The sequence below is a fragment of the Prinia subflava genome, chromosome 25 (genome assembly GCF_021018805.1).
Source record: "Prinia subflava isolate CZ2003 ecotype Zambia chromosome 25, Cam_Psub_1.2, whole genome shotgun sequence".
In the NCBI taxonomy this organism is placed as follows: Eukaryota; Metazoa; Chordata; class Aves; order Passeriformes; family Cisticolidae; genus Prinia; species Prinia subflava.
The window spans coordinates 4,985,798-5,002,047 of record NC_086271.1 but is presented as its reverse complement, the minus strand read 5'-3'; the positions used below and the strand labels follow the sequence as shown (position 1 = coordinate 5,002,047).

General features: G+C 54.5%; 1 protein-coding gene across 2 annotated transcripts in view; it reads left to right on the top strand.

The window, feature by feature from the left end:
- Window positions 1-1,115: 1,115 nt before the first annotated feature.
- HUNK (hormonally up-regulated Neu-associated kinase) overlaps window positions 1,116-16,250 on the top strand; it is a 37,197-nt gene continuing 22,062 nt past the window's right edge. For both annotated transcript variants that reach the window (XM_063419342.1, XM_063419341.1), the window contains exons 1-2: window positions 1,116-1,487; window positions 14,621-14,913. In XM_063419342.1, coding sequence (XP_063275412.1) covers window positions 1,239-1,487; window positions 14,621-14,913 — 542 coding nt within the window. In that variant the 5' untranslated portion in view covers window positions 1,116-1,238. The remainder of the gene's footprint in view (window positions 1,488-14,620; window positions 14,914-16,250) is intronic.

The following is a 16,250-nucleotide window of genomic DNA, read 5'->3' as shown; positions in this document are numbered from 1 at the left end:
TGGGACGGGATGGGACGGGATGGGATGGGAGCTCCAGGTCGGCTGGTGCCAGGTCCAGCTGCCCCTCACCAGGAGGTTTTGCTGACACAACTCACGTCTGTTAGGATGTACGTGGTTCCTTTCAGATTTCCGAGTATTCCCTAAAGCGAGCATACAGGCAAAACTTAAAAATGTGTATTATACTTAAAGAAAAATAGGGGCTCTTCGTGACTTTCTTAATACATTAATAAATGTCGTGAATACAGCTAAAGACGGGTTGCAGGTTAAAATCCTGATGAGGCATTTGAGTGAATTAACTGCTCCATCAGATCTCCCTCAGCGCGAGTGGAAGGTGCCGACGGAGCATCACCGACCGACAGAGAGGAGAGCAGAGCAGAGGAGGGCAGAGCATCACTGACCATCAGGAACTCAGGGCGTCTCTGTCTCCTCTTCCATCCCCGCTCTCCTCGGCTCCCGCTTCCCCGCTGGGTGGGAGGGGGCTGCGCGGTGACAATGGCAGCGTCCTCCTCCCTTCTCCGTCCCCACGAGGTGGGGAAGGTCGGTGGGGCGGTGACAGCCCCCTGGGCCCGGCCTGCAGCCGATGGGCGCCGGGGTCGCTCCCGGCGGGCAGCCCTGGGGGATGCGGGGAGCTCGGCGGGGACCCCGGGATGCGGGAGGGATGAGATGGAGAAGGGCGGTGAAGGAAGCGCGGAGGGAGCGGTGGCCATCGCGCCTTTCCCACACGGCGGCGAGAACGACACGGGAGCGCTCCGCGGACGGAGGGGGGGAAAGCAACACAAAAGCTGCTCCCGGGCGGCAGCAGAGCAGAGCCACACGCGGAGCGAGCCGGGTCCATTCCCGGGAGAGGGATGCGCCGGGATGCCGCGGGAGGGGGCCGGCCGGGCGTGCGACCCCCCGGGCGGGCGGGTCTGGAGCGCAGCTGCTCCCGCGGCGAGCGAGCGGCTGGAATCACGGCAAATTCAAACTGAACGAGCCCGCTCCCCCGCCCTCCCTGCGCCCGCCCGTCCCTCCGCCCCCTGCCCCGCTGCCCGAGCGGGGAGGAGGCCCGGGGGGGAGGCGCCGGCTCCGAGGAGGGGCGGCGGCCCGGGGCACCGCGGCTCGCCCCAGCGCCGGCCCCCGCCCGCCCCGCTCCGCCCCGCGGCCCCTCCGCCGCAGCGCTGCCCGCGGCAACTTCGCTGAGCAGCGGCCGGGGCGGGATCCGGGCAGATCCGGGCAGGGCAGAGCCGGGCAGAGCCGGGATGCCGGCGGCGGCGGGCGATGGGCTCCTGGGCGAGCCGGCGGCCGTGGCGGCGGGCGCGGAGGCGCGGCGGGCGGCGGCGGACGGCGGCTCCTTCCTGGCCGCCTGGCTCGGCGCCGCCGCGCCCCGGGAGCGGCTCCGCGACTTCCAGCACACCAAGAGGGTCGGCAACTACCTGATCGGCAGGAAGCTGGGAGAGGGATCCTTCGCCAAGGTCCGCGAGGGTCTGCATGTGCTCACCGGAGAGAAGGTACCGCGCCCGCCGGGAGCCCCCCGGGGGCGAAACGGGGAGAAACGGGGGGGAAACGGGAGGGCTGGCTGGTGAGAGGGCTGTGCGGATCCCTGCCGGCCGGGAGGATGAGCCCCCCGGGAGGACTGGAGGAACCCCCGGGAGGATTGGAGGAACCCCCGGGAGGATGGAGAAGCTCCTCCGGCACGATGGAGGAACCCTCGGGAGGATGGAGGAGCCCCCCAAAGGATAGAAGAGTCCTCCGAAGTGTGGAGGAGCCCCCCGAAGGATGGAGGAGCCCCCTCGGCGCCGTCCCCAACTTCCCGCGGCTCCTCCGGGCGCTACCCCGCGCCCGCCCCGCGTTCCGCGGCTGCAGTCTCGCCTTCCTCTTGCACTACTCCAGCTGCCTTGACCCGCCTTTCTTCCCTTTAATTTTAAATTTTCTTTTCATCTACTCCGTTTGTGTGGTCGCTTTTTCTGGTGAGACGAGCAGGGTTTTTGGTGAGACGGGTGTTGGCGGGGAGCCGTCACCGTGCGCGGTCCGGTCGCGACACATCGCGCCGGGGTACACACAGGGACGTGTCGCGCACCTGGCGATGGGAGACGCTGCGGGAGGGGGCACAGTCCGGCCGGCTCGAGTTGCTGGTACAGCGCACGGCTGATGTCTCTGCCGCTGGAGATGCAGCCCGGATGGTTCTTCCCCGGGGTGCTGGTTGGTAAAGTCCGTGCAGGGGCTCTGCTTTTTGGGTTTTAGCCCGAACCCCTCGGCAGAGGCTCTTGCCCATCACTTAGGATCGGTCGCAGCGTTATCGAGAGCAGCAGGGGCTGGGCTGGGCAGTAAATCGAGCAGGGACGAGCCCCCGAGGAAGAGTTGCGCTTCTCTTGTTTATCCACACAACTTCTGAGTGCTGTGAGGATCGGCTGAGGGAGCTGGGGGTGTTTATCCTGCAGAAAAGGAGGCTCGGGAGGGACCCTGTGGCTCTGCACAGCTCCTGACAGGAGGGGACAGCCGAGGGGGTCGGGCTCTGCTCCCAGGGAACAGGGACAGGAGGAGAGGAAACGGCCCCAGGCTGGGCCAGGGCAGGCTCAGCTTGGACACCAGCAGAAATTTCCGCATGGAAAGGATGCTCAGGGATTGGCAGGGGCTGCCCAGGGAGGTTTTGAGTCCCCATCCCCGGAGGTGTCCAAGGGAGGTGGCACTCAGCGCTCTGGACTGGTGACAAGGTGGGGGCACTAGGCAGAGCGTGGACTCGGTGATCTCAGCGGTCCTTTCCAGCCTGAATGGCTCCGGGGTTCTGTGAGCTGTGGGGCTCCTGCCTCTCCCGTGCCGGGCCCTTGGCGGGGGTTCCCTGCCCGCAGCAGCGCTGGGCTGTGGCCGAACCCTCCCGGGGCAGCGGGGCTCTGTGCGGTGCAGCTCCCACCGGCCCCAAACGCGCCGCTCCTGGTGACGGCATTCCCGCACCCTCGGGAGGTTATCTCCTCATTCCGGTGAATTTGGCACGGAGCGAAATTCAATACTGGGCTCTGAGAACCTCATCCTGTGAAAAGTGACAAGGTTTGTGAATATTGTCATGTAGGAATGCAAAAAATAATAAATAAATGTTGCTCTCCTCTGTTTCCAAGCGTGTGCTTCTCCTTGGTAACAGAAACATCCAATGATCCTGCAGTTGATAAAAGGCACATGCACACACACGTCCTCCCCACCTCCACATTTTGGGTTTGCTACATTTATCTCAGTCTGCTAAGAGGGGAAAAAAATAAAAAAGACCCACCACACACCCCTCTGTCTCAGCTCCCAGGTCTGCTGCTTGATTCGGGTTTTTTTCTCCCTCGGTGCCTTGAATAACACACACGGTGACAAAGTGACAAGCAGAAACTGAGCAAGTCACTCTTCCTTGCTGCCGTGTCCACCTCTGAGGACAGGCAGGGTGACCTCCGAGCTCAGTCTGACCTGACCCTGTGCTGTGGCACTCGCTGCCCGTGCCTGAAGGATCGGTCACATACTTTAATTCACTAATCAAAAGCCCGCCTCCCCAGAAACCCACCTCTTTAATTCCAGCTCTTTGTGGATGAGCAGTTAATGGGTGCGAGATAAGAGTCATTAATGATTTGCTTCAGGTGAGGTCCTGTCTGAGCGAGGTTCCTCCCTCTCCTCCGAGGGGGGAACGCTTTCCACCCCCTCGGGAGGATTCCCCCCAGCTCGGAGCTGATGGCTCTCCTGTGCCGAGCTCCGCCGTGGCCCCCGGGCAGGGGCAGCTGAGACGTGCCCCGGCTGCCTCTGCCCCCGTGGAGCCCACCCCGGGCGGCTGGGACGGCAGGGAGGGCAGGGCAGAGCATCTGCCGGGCTGTGTCAGCGCGGAGCCTGAGGCTGGCAGGGCTGGGATGCTCCCTTGGCAGCTGGCCGTGGGAGGAGGCTCTGTGGGGACAGACCTCTGTGTGGGGGGATCAACCAACCCCTGAGCACTTCCCGCAGAGCATCCTGCCACCATCTGCTGCCAGCAGAGCATCCCTGCTCTCCGGCCGCCGGGCACTTCTCCTGATCCTCTTCCCACCTCGCTCTCCCCAAGGCTGGAAGGGAACGTCGCTCCGTGAGGGCCTGATGCTCTCCCCACTGATTTTTGTCTGTAAAGCCGCTGTTGAGCCGAGGGCATTGACTAGAATTCAATAAAATTGCCCTGAGAGTGTGAAGCAGAGTGTTCCTCGTGCTGTTCTGGCAGAGCCCGGTCCTTAGGGTCACTGCAGTGTCAGACTTCACTGGGGAGCCCACACAGGTTTTGATTTGCAGCAGACTTTAGCAACTCCGGAGGAGTTAAAGTGCTTTATTGTCTCAGAAAATGGTGTGTTTGGGAATGAAATCTCTCGAGTAATGAGCCCCCAGCCAGGCTGGGATCCACGGCCCAGACACAAGGCATTGTGCACAGTCCAGGCGATGCCAGGCGGGTGCCAAAAATCTGCCATGACCTCACCCCGACATTCCTGGAAGCTGCAGAGTCTTCAGGAGGATGGGATGGCACCTTCTGGGGCCAGGCAGCGGCTCCTTCAGGGGTGCTGCCCTCGGGGTGACCTGTGTGGGATGGGGCTCGGCAGCTCCCAGAGAGGGTGAGCTGAGGTGAGGTTTTTAAACCTTTCCTAGCCAGGCTTTTATCCCTGGGCTTTAACCCACCTCTCTCACGGTGCTGCCTGTGGTTTGTGCTGCCAGAGTGCCAGGCATGTTAATATTTTGTGGGCTTGAAAAGCCCTTGGTGGGGGCTGGTGCAATTAGCTGAGTTTCAGCTGAGTGCAGAACGCTGAACAGATTCTTCTTTCCGCGGCTTTTGAACAAAGTATTGCAGCCTGTAATCCGACTTTTGGGGGTAAAGGGCTGGTCTTCATTGCTAACCCCAAGGAAACACAGCTCCTCTATGAGGAGCAAGCCAATGTAGCTTTAAATCGTGGCTCTGAAGCCCTGCTGAGTGAGCCGTGTTTGGGTGACTCTGTGCTCAACATACTCTTGGATTGTTCCAGAGTCGCTGGGTGATGGGCATCAGGCAAAGGAGAGATCTCTCCTTTATGAAGAGAGATTTTTTTTAATAGAAGAGGTATGTTTTTATACAAATACATTCAGTTTTTGCATTCTTGGGGAGCTGAGAGCACGTTGCCATCACTGTGGCGGGGTGATTTGAGGCTCTGTTATCACACTCTGTGTTATCTATTCTGTTATCTGCTGCAGACCCCAGTGCAATGTCCCAGTAACTCTGTACAGCACTGTGGAGTGACAACACATTGACAATATATTAAGCCAAAGTTCCTGTAAACAAACCTGAGCCAAGATTATATTTAACTGCTTTTCAGTGTAATCTTTGGCACTAGAAAAAAAAAAGTCACTGAGGCAAATTGACTCATTTGATTTCTCATCCACGGAAAACTTTGTTTATAATTTTCTTCAGTGCTATTGTTGAGCTAGAACAAGGTACATTTTTAGTTACACTTAGTCAAAAGGCATTCTGCAACAGTGGGAAACAGTGTCTAAAAATACAATTTACCAGTTTTTCTATGAAGGCACAGCAATTCATATTATAAGTGGCCTTTACACAGAAGAGTTCACATTCAGAATGCATTTCTTTATCAAAGAGGTAGAGAAAAAACAAAAAGAAAAGGCATATTTGAGCCCCCACAGCTGGAGGTGCAGGGGTGGGTGGGCAGAGCAGCCTCCCTGCAGAGACCTGGAAATGCCTCTTTGTGTCACAGAGTTCATTTTGCCATGAGTAAATTCTCCCTTTCCTTACGTGTTTCACCACAGGTTTCGGGGAATGGAGACCTGGTGGCTTTTGGGGGTGTTGGCAGGTGAGGATCTTGCCCCCCTGGGTGGCCCCTGGTGCCATCAGTGCTCTTCACTGGGAAATTCACCACTGGAGGGGACGGTCAGCCTCATCTGTATTTCAGAATCCAGAGTTTCCCAAGCAGTAGCACTGGCTTAAAACCTGGGAAATTTGGTATATACCCATGTACAGTTCTAGGATCTTTACCCTTTCTGAGTTTTGGGGGCCTTGAGGGTGTGTGTGGTGTCACCTTCAAACCATCCTGCCAACCAAAGGGGTCAGCAAGTTACCTCACCACAGACAGAAGTTGAGTTCCTAAGGTGTTTGCAGGCGTTTCAGTTCAACCTTTTCCTTTTTCCTCCCTCCCAGGTAGTGTGAGGTTGCAGGTAAAACTGTGAGGCCTTCATTGTTTTCAGGGCATCAGAGGGTAAAGCTGCAGGATTTTAATTTGAAATTTGATCTGGTTTTTTTTTTTTTTTCTTTTTCTTCCTCCAGTGATACTTATTTATCAGTTTCCTGGATGCATTCATTCTCTCACTTACATTTAGTTAGTAATTTTCTCTTTACCTGTTTCTCAGCATATTTTCAAATTTTATCTCTATCCAAAAAAGGGGTTTTTTTCAAAGCTTCTTGTGAAAAGCCCTGACTGCGAATCCACAGGGTGGCTTTTCCCCAGGATGCTGTTCCCTTTATTAAACAGCTGCCAACTGCTGCACCTGCCTGATGTGCCACTCTTAATTACATGCACCGAGGAAACAAACCCAGGGTGTTTCTGCAGCCTGCATTTTGACATTTCCTTGCTTCTGGGTGTTTGCTTTGGCAGCTTTTCTTTTCACAGGGGTTTGTGTCAGTGTGTGCAGATCCAGAATTGGTGCTGGAGGTGTTCCATGCACACTCCTGTTACTGTGCAGCCCTCCAGGAGAGGCTTGGGGGAGCAGTGCTGTGGTTGCAGTGGCAGCACTGAGGACTTGGGTGGGAGCAGGAGCAGGCTGCTGAGTTGGTGTGGTGTTCCCTCAGAGGTGTTATGGAGCTTGCAAGGGTTTTAGCAGAAGAAAAAGTGGGGCCAGACTGCTGATGTGCTCCCAGCTGCTCAGTCTGTTTTGCCTGGACAACAACCAGGTGAATATTGGACATAAAGCCATGCTCTTCCCTCTCTCCCTTTCCTGTGTTGTACAGCGGGTGTGAGCAGGAACGAGCTCACAGGACAGGCCAGGAGCCTGTGCATTAATGCCCAGTCTGACTTCCAAAAGGATTGACTTAATGGTTTTCAGCTCTAGCGTGCAACTTGTTCTGCAATGAGCTGAATTGATGCACATGTGGCAGTTCCTTATCCTCTTGAGGTAATCTGCTTTCAAGTTTGCATTCAGCAGTTCCAAGGATGCCTCCTGTCAGCAGTGTGCTGCTTTCCCTGCAGACTGTTCTCCTTGCAGTGGCAGAGGCAGGACAGAGGGGAGCCCAGCGCTGTGGGTTGGATCAGCACCAGGTGACACCCACATCTGGTCCCGGTGTTTGTTCCTGCAAGTTTTGTAGTTTCAGCTCCTTTAATGCTCTGTAGAGCTGTGTGCCCATTTCCAAAGGCGTGTGTTACCTGTAAATGCCTTGGCAGGCAGAGCACATCTTGCCTCCTGCGTTGTGCAGGATCTCCAGTGACACCGGTGACCTGCAGGACCTGCTGCAGCTCCCTGCATTTCAGCAGAGGCAGTGTCTGTGCCCCTGTGCCCTCGGGAGCTGGGAGGAGGGAGGTCATTGATGAGGAGCACCTGCTGTCACAGGGCTGTGCCCCTGGCAGGCAGCAGGGGTGACAAACCCGGGTGGCTGGGCTGTGACAGTCTGCCTGCACAGCGGCACGGAGACAGGCTGAGGGTCACAGCTGACTGCGCTGCTCCTCAAGGTCAGGGAGAGGCACCAGAGCTGTCCAAAGCCAGTAACTGGGGAGATATCAGCCAGGAGGTGAATTAGGGGGATTGCAGAGTTGGTGCTCGCCTGGCAGAGCTGGCTGGGCTCAGGCCATGCTGGTGCTGGTCTGCCTGCCCCACTTGGGCTCCTTCAGTCCAGACTGGCTGAGCTGTTACCTTCAGATGGACTGAAGAGCACAAAACCCAAACCTCCCTCTCCCATGGCTGGGTGAGAGTGCTCATGCAGTGTTTCCCTGAGGGGATGTATGGTGGCTGATCTGCAGGGGATGAGCTCAGTGTTGAGGGTGGTTTTGGTGAGCTGGAGGCTGTGCTGATGAAGAGAACTGGGCTGGCTTTTCTGCAGCAGCAGGGAGGCTGCCCTGGGGCCCCCCCAGGACAGAGACACCCCTGGTGAGCTGGCTCAGTGACCCCTGCCACCCCTTAGTGCTGATCCGTGCTCTGGCAGTGCTGGCAGAGGGCAGGGTCTCACCTCACCCTTGTGGGAAGGGCCTGGAAGGAGTCACCACGGTCCCCCAGGGAAAAACCACCTGCGAAAAATTAACAAAAGCTGCTGCTGCACGGACCAAAGTCTCCTTTTCTGTCAGTGTTTGCTCTGCCCTGGCCCCGAGCTCCGGGTCCAACACCTTTGGTGCTACACCCATGGTGCTTCTCATTTGCCATGAGAGAGCAGAGGCACGGTGAGGAAAACCATTGCAACAAAGAGAACTAAAAAAAGCCAAGTTATATAAAATAAAGTTCCTTTGCTCTCTGTCTGTTGTGGAAGATTGTCATGGAAACATTTTTTCAGGGAATAAATTCGTTTTCTGTGAATAATGTCCACAGAGCTGCAGGAGAGAGCGCATTATTTATATATAAAATCTTTATTGGAGACACCTTTCTCCTGGCTCCCGACAGCTGTAAATGTTTTATCTGCTGTGTTTTAAATCACTACAAAGGAGGGCATTACCTGGGCCTCAAAAGCTGTGGCTCAGGGGGGTCAGGTTGCTGGTTTTTGTCTCCCCTGAAGCCAGAGAGCTGTATTGGTACTGAATCAGGGGCACTCAGCCTTCCACGGCTGCAGTTCTGCACAAGATGGCTAAAATGTGAAACGGGGGCTATTTAATGGGGAATAGCCCACAGGCAGGAGCATGGGAAGCTGCATTGGCTGCCGGGTTTCTCGGGAAAGGATGGGTGCTGGAGGAGCGGCACTGGTGTCACTGCTCTGCTCCTGCTCCCCATGGGTACCCCGAGACCCTCATCCATCTCCCCCATTAGAGCTGGGGCTGATTTCCCCCGAGGAAATCCCCCCATGAGAGCTGCTCGTTCCCTGAGTTCAGAGTTTCCCTGCAGTGTTTTGGCGTGTCCCCCTTACCTCAGGGACAGAGGTCGAGAAGCCCTCTGCTGGAAAACCTTTTGGAGCTCTTGGAGAGCTCGCTGGATGTTCTGCCTTCTGTCAAGGACAAGGCGAGCCCATCTGTCCCAGAGACAAGCCCGTCTGTCCCAGAGACAAGCCCTGCAGGAAATGTCCCCAGCCTGGAGGCTGCCTGTGACAAGCTCTGCAAGGATTTCTTTTGGAACCCTCTCGTGCATCCTCGTGCACATCTGTGCCCGGCTTCCTGCCACCATTACTCTCGTCAGTCTCTGCACAATCTCTCTCGACTTGTGTGGGTATCCTTAGAGGCCAGGGAGGTACAAGTGGGCTGCTCTCCCACACGGCTGCAGTTTGGGCTGTGCCATTAATTGATTTCTTTCTGCCAAAGGCAAGGCAGATCCCCACCATGACCCACTCGAGATAAGCCATAAGCCAAGTTCCTTCCCAGGGATGAGGCTGTTCAGTGTTCCTGCTTCCCAGGCAGTCTCTGACCCTGTGCCATCTGTGCCTGCTACAAATGCTGCCGCTTTGGAGATGCAGAACCAGGTAAAAATGTCTTTTGTGGGGGTTTCTTCTCAGAATGGCCGGCATGGTAGGGGCATTGTGTCACCCCACTTGCCTCCAGGCATCTCCTGCTGGTCCCTGAGCTGTAAAGGTCTGGCTGTCCCAGGTGCCAGGGATGCTGACAGGTGAGGATGTGTCCGTCTGTCCCTGTTTGAACAGGGAGTGACGCACAAGACGAGAGGCAAAGGGCAGTTGGCTCTATGGAAACAGCAGAGCAGAGGGCCAGGGAAGGATAATCACAGTTGCCTGTGGAACACGACACCAAGTTCTCCATAAATATGATGTGAGGTAACAGATGTGTTGAAGAGGAATGGCCTGAGTTTGCCCAATTTACCTTTTGGAATGTTAACTTTAATTTTATTAAAGAGCTTTGTCTTATCAGAAATCTTTCCCTCACGTAGGTGCTTGCAGAAAATCATTGAGTCAGTGCTTAGCATTCTCTTAATTAAATATTTTGAGCTTCAGTCAGTCACTATGACAAACAGTTCTTGGACCTCAGACTGCTCTGAAGCTCTTCTCAGAACTCTTTCCAAGACTTCAACAGAAATTTTTAATTACTGGCACCAGAATTGGATACAGCAATCTAATAATAGCCCCCAGTGCCTTGGACAGGTGTAATTAATACCTGTTCTTACGCTACCAAATACATCCTGCTTATGCTTTTGGGGATTATGTTTAAGTTGGCTGTGGCATCAAGAGGCCTTATGATAATTTGCTTATCTAAAGCCCTCCTGAATACTTTTCCACACTGCTGGTTCTGTCATGTTGGGGCTGTAGGGAATGGGTAGGATGTTGTTTTTATCCCCTGGCAATCGGATTCTTTCCCTTCAGGCTAGCAGGAATCCCAAGTACATGAGTGAGCGCACTCGGAGCTCCTTTCTTGTCTGGAAGAGTTTCTGTTCCTCCAGGGGCTGATTTCAAGCCTTCCTGGCTGTGTCTAGGCTGCCAGCAGAGCCAGTGGCCTTCTGCCTGCTGAGACATTTATTCTGGACTCGCCTGCAGCAGCTGGGTTTGTGTCTTGCTACACCCCAAACTCCTGGCTTGCTTGTCACACTCAGAAGAAAACACCTACAACAGTGACTCCTCCCTACCTTTTCTGCTTGCTGATTTTACTACAATTAGAGTAAATGCCAAAATACCCTTTTCTTTAGTGCTTTATTTCTTAAAGTACTGGAACTTGCTGTATAAAAACCCTCATTCCTTTACTGCACTGTAAAATTTGCTAGGCTGTAACAGTTAGGCAAAAGAATAAACTCTACCCAGAGAATGAAATTGGCATTTTCTAATCCTTGGATTTGGTTGTGATGAACAACTTGTTCTGTGCCCGGCTGGGAGATTGCCCAAAATGAGATGCCCTCAAAGGGGTTGGTTTTAGGGCTGCACTGACAATTGTGCAGGCTTCAGAGTTAGGTCTGTTTAATATGACTTGAATTGGCCACCCAAAATCACCAGTTGCTTTTGAAAACGGAGCTCAGATTTTTGTGGTGAGAACAGTGGTAAATACAAAGCAAGCTGCAAGTGAAGCCAGACAGTTATCACTGGAGAAAAGAGAGGAAAAAAACTGAGTTTATTGCTGCCTTGGGCACAGCAGAAAGAAAAAAGCTGGATATGGACTTGCAGTGCCGATGGCTGCAAAATGTCTCCGTGGTCTGGCTCTCTGTCTCATTCTCCTGGCTGAGCTTACACTGGACAGAAAAGGTTTCTGATTTGGGTGCAGAAGCCCAAATCTCAGCCCTTCTCTCTGCCTGTGCCCCGAGCTGCAGCTCTGAACTGCACTGGCAGGGTCAGGATGCTCCAGGATGGTGCTGGGAGCGAGGGCTGCTGCCTGGCTTGGCACCATGCCAGGCAGGTCTGCCAGAAGTAGGCTCTGGGGGGAAAAAAGAAAAGAGGAAGAAGGCAGGGGGTTGTCCCTCCAACATGAAATAGTCCCTCCGATGGCTGAAGCTGCTTTTCTCGTGCTCTGTTGGTCTCCTGGCCAAATCCCACAGTTCTTGCTGGATTCCTTTTCAAACCAGTTTCCTCTCCATTCAGCCAGATCTCCCTTTGGCAGCAGCCAGCAGGAGCTGCCTCCCTCACAGACTGGGAGCCTGCAGAAGGAAACAGCCCAAGCCATGGGGTGTGTGGGCTTCAAAAGCCCCCAAAATGTCACACCCTGATTCTGCAAGGGCCCCTGCTCTCTGCACAGTTAAACATGCTGGGACATTCTTTGCCACGGCACTGCATGGACACAGGGATGGGGGCATTCCTGGGGTGAGTGAGACCCCTTCCCTGCTTGGTGGCCATTCCACACTGCCTACAGAGGGGATGCACATCCTGTCTCCTCCGGTGGCAGCAGCTCTGGATCTCTCCAGGCAGCGCTTGGTCCTTTAAACTGTTCTCTCCCAGGTTTATTTCTTCCCGGGGGCCTTGCTGCGATGTTTCTGTGCAGTTTGGTGCCAGTCAGCCTCGCCTTCCCCCGCCTCTCCCTGCCTGAGATTCGCAGCCCGGAGCTGGCAGCGGTCCCCGTGCCCGTGCGGGGGACACGTGCTGCTGTTTGGGTGGGCACACGTGCTGGAGCTCCAGCCCTCATCCTGCACCCTCTCCTGCAGGGAGAACAGGGGTGCTGGCCCTGCCCTCACCAGCACCCCGACCTGGAGGATTTCAGAGGGAGAGAAGCAGCAGTTGCTCATCTGCTGTGTCACACCATAACCTTCAGGAAAGTAATTCGTTCCAGCAGTGTGATTCTGGGACTCAGGAACCAAAAATATGGGCTATTAGTCATCTTTGTATCTCATAACACAGAATAACCTGAACCATTTATCTATTTACACAGCAGAGGTTTAGCCAAAAGCAGAATGTCAAGAGCCACTGTTGCTACATATTGAGAGTAATTACTTGCTTTATCTTTTTTTTTTTTTTTTTTTTTTTTTTTTTTTTTTTTTTTTTTTTTATTTCTGTGCCAGTGTTGGCCAGGAACTCAAGTCAGGAGATAGGCACGATGCAGAAACAAAGAGCCCCTGCTTGAAGCTGGGAGAGCAAAGCTGAGTAATTGGTGTGTCTTGAGTAGGCTGAGAAAGCTCCAATGTGTTTGTTTGATGATTACCCAACATCCACAGCATTTGCTCCACCAAATGCTTCTTCCTTCTGCATGAATGAAATTCCCAGGTGCGTGCACACTCACCTACCCTGCACAGGAGGCTCTGTGTGTGGAGTGTGCCTGGGCACATTTGGCCTTCACTTGCCTTGGTCTAGCTCTGGATGAGCTCAAAACCAGGGATATTCAGCTAAGCCAGCCCTGGGGTAACTGCATGCAGAGTCTGATCCCTAGAACAGGGTATTGCTGGAACAAATCTGCTCTTTCCACCTTGGTCAGCTCTGTCGGCCGTGCAGGGACATCTCTTGGACCTGATGGAAGGGGTCTTGAAGGGGGAGAGGTCGCTCAGAGCTGGGATGAACCCCAACATTGCCTTGCTTGTCTGCTGGGGCTGGTGGGGTGCCTGATGAGATACCTGCCACAAAGGGAAGAGTTTGTCCTTAAGGCACAGAGAGCTAACTCCTGTGATAGTGGAAAAGCCCTCCAGTAGTGCCATGGTTGGCTCTGTCCTCTCCACAGCTGAGCTCAGGCTGGGCAGCACACGTGGACATGGATAATGTGCTTTTTTCTGTCAGTGAATGAGGGGTGACTTTCCAACATGAAGAGCAGACTGCTGCTTCATACTGTTGTCACTCCATGTTTTGGCCCTTGCAGCTGTGAGGAGTACCAGCTGTTAATCTTTATTTTTTTTAACTTCCGCAGATATTGTGTTGTGCTGCCAGCATACAGCGTGGTATCTCATGTTTCTGTAACCTGTGAATTTGTTTGTCCTCACCAGAGTAACTCCTGTGGTTTGCTAAATACTCTGTGCAAGCCTCTGTGCTCAGTTCCATCTCATTAGAGGAAAGGATGTACTAATTTAGGTCTGTTTCCTTGGTGAATCACCTGAGGCTTTCAGAAATGGTGAAATTAAGCTCTGATTTACCTGTTGTTTTATCTGGTGACTAAATGATATCTCTTTAATGTGAGCAGTCAGGAGTGTGGCTCGCAGGTGTTTATGGTCCTGATGCTGCTCTGAGTTCACCCAGGCAGCTCTCGTGTCTGGGGTTCAGCCTTATCTCTTTATCAGGACTGTGTCATCACAATGATCCTTCCATTGCAGGAACACATCCAGCCAATAACACCCTCAGCAGTGTTGGCTCCTGGCTCTTAGCACACACTAGGAAGCCCCAATTCCTGCAGTTTGACCCTTGAGTTGCAAGGCATTCATGTCAGAGGGGAGGTGCAGATGACCGGGAAGCCTGAACATTTCCAGGGATCCAGGGGCAGTCACAGCTGCTGTGGGCACCCTGTGCCAGGGCCTCATCACCCTCACAGCCAGCAATTCCTTCCCAATATCCCATCTAACCCTGCCCTCTGGCAGTTTGAAGCCATTCCCCTTGCCCTGTCCCTCCAAGCCGTTGTCCCAAGTCCCTCTCCAGCTCCCATGAGAGAGAAAAAGCGGAAAAAAGAAATGTGCCAGGAGAGTGGTACCAACATGGGTTTGTTTCTCATAGTATGTTTCAATACAAATCATGCAAAGCCAACGCTTGACTACAGTTTAAGAAAGTTGTAGTGAAAGGATACCCTCTCCAGCCATGTATTCAAAGCCAGGAGAAGCCAAAAACGACCCTTAAAAGTTGCAAAGAGCAGCCTGGAGGCTTTCTGAGTAAACAGCTGCGATAAATGCCCAGCTAGATGTGTCAAGTGCTTGTGGGTGCTCAGTGGGATTGTCTCCTCTCCTCTGAGTTCCTTGCAGTCGTTTTTGACTGTCCTATACAAGGAAATCAAGGATGGGGAATGGTGGGGTTGGAAGGGCAGCTCTGTCTCTGCCCCATGCCCGCAGCCGTGGTGTGCCAGCTGAGAGGGACATCCTCTTGATTTCTGGTTTTCTGAATGGTTGTTTGTACAAGGCCAGAGCAGCAAATCCTCGATGTGCCAGCTAAGGACCCTCTCTCCTGTGCTCCCCTTAGGTGGCAGTGAAAGTGATTGACAAGAAGAGAGCCAAGAAGGACACCTACGTCACCAAGAACCTGCGGAGGGAGGGGCAGATCCAGCAGATGATCCGCCACCCCAACATCGCCCAGCTGCTGGACATACTGGAAACGGAGAACAGCTACTACCTGGTGATGGAGCTGTGCCCTGGGGGCAACCTCATGCACAAGATCTACGAGAAGAAGAGGCTGGAGGAGCACGAAGCCCGCAAGTACATCCGGCAGCTGATCCTGGCAGTGGAGCACCTCCACCGGGCAGGAGTGGTGCACAGGTAACCTGGAGAGCCTCCCTGAACTTTGCAGCAGCTCCTCTGAGTGCCCTTTGTTTGTGTTGAGAGGAGGTTTCCTTGGGAAAATGTGTTCCTCAGAGCTCTCTGGCTGCTCCCTGGTGTTGTCTGGGGGCTGTACCTGCAGAAAGCACTCCAGCAGCTTCAGGTGAGCACACAGAGCTGTGCTGGCTCCTCGGCCAGGAGCTGGACTCTGTGATCCTCATGGATCCCATCCAGCTCAGGATGTTCCGTGGCTCTGTGTCAGTAAAGACAAGGTGCAGTCCAAAGGCAGGGCCCTTTCACTTCCAGCACTGTTTTGCCTCTCCACAGCTCTGCACCAACGTGAGCTAATGAATAATTTTGCCATTTCTTTGAGAAGGTGGCTGTTGTTCCACTGGTGGAAGTACTGCTGTGTGGGGGGATGAGGTGTTTGTCTAGAGTCTGGCAGTTCCAGGGCTGGGACAAAGCCTCAGTGGGACCACTGAAATCCCTGGCTTCTGCTTCCCTGCTCTTTGCATTTGGTACATCACCTTGGCAGGGATGGAGAGAGCTGGAGCTGCTGCAGTGCATCACCTCACTTCCTTGGGACCTTCCTCCACAGGGTCACAGGACATGCTGAGTTAGAAGGACCCCTCAGGGATCATCCAGCCCAACCCCTGGCCCTGCTCAGGACATCCCAAAACTCCTACCCTGTGCCTGGGAGCATGTCCCAGCCACTCCTTGGGCTGTGTGTGCGAGCAGGGTGTGCATCTCCTGGATGCCATGGAGTCAGGAGTTCACCTGGGCTCCAGGGGCAGCAGGACAAGCTCAGCAGAGCTGTGCTGATGAACAAAGAGCAGCTGCCTCTGCCTGAAGCCCCTGAGCAGGAGGTGGGAGAGGCTGGAGGGTGCAGGAGGTGTCACATGGGACCGCTTGTCCCTGTCCCTTTCTCCCCTCCTGTGCTCTCAGCTGCTGTGGAGACAGGAGGATGGTGGGCTGGCTGGACCTTTGGAGCCAGCATCTCCCCTCTCCTGTTCCTAGGTGTATTTATAGGGCGTTGTGCTAAGAAGGAGGCTCTGCTTTCTAAATTTGGGCCAGCTGGTGTTAAGTCTGGCCTCCCACACAGTTCCCATATGATGCTGAGCAAGTTGTGTAGGCCCCATCCTCCTGGGTTCTGTGGGCACGCTGCAGGAGCCAGACTGCTGAATGCTTTTGAGGATCTGGGGCTGCATCTCCTGGGCTCCCCTGACTGTGCACGGGCAGCTCCTCCAGCTGTGCCCAGCTGTGTGCTGAGCTGCCACCCCTGTGCAGCGTGGGTGCAGATGCTGTGGTGGAGTTCTGTGTGCTCTGGAGGCTGCTTC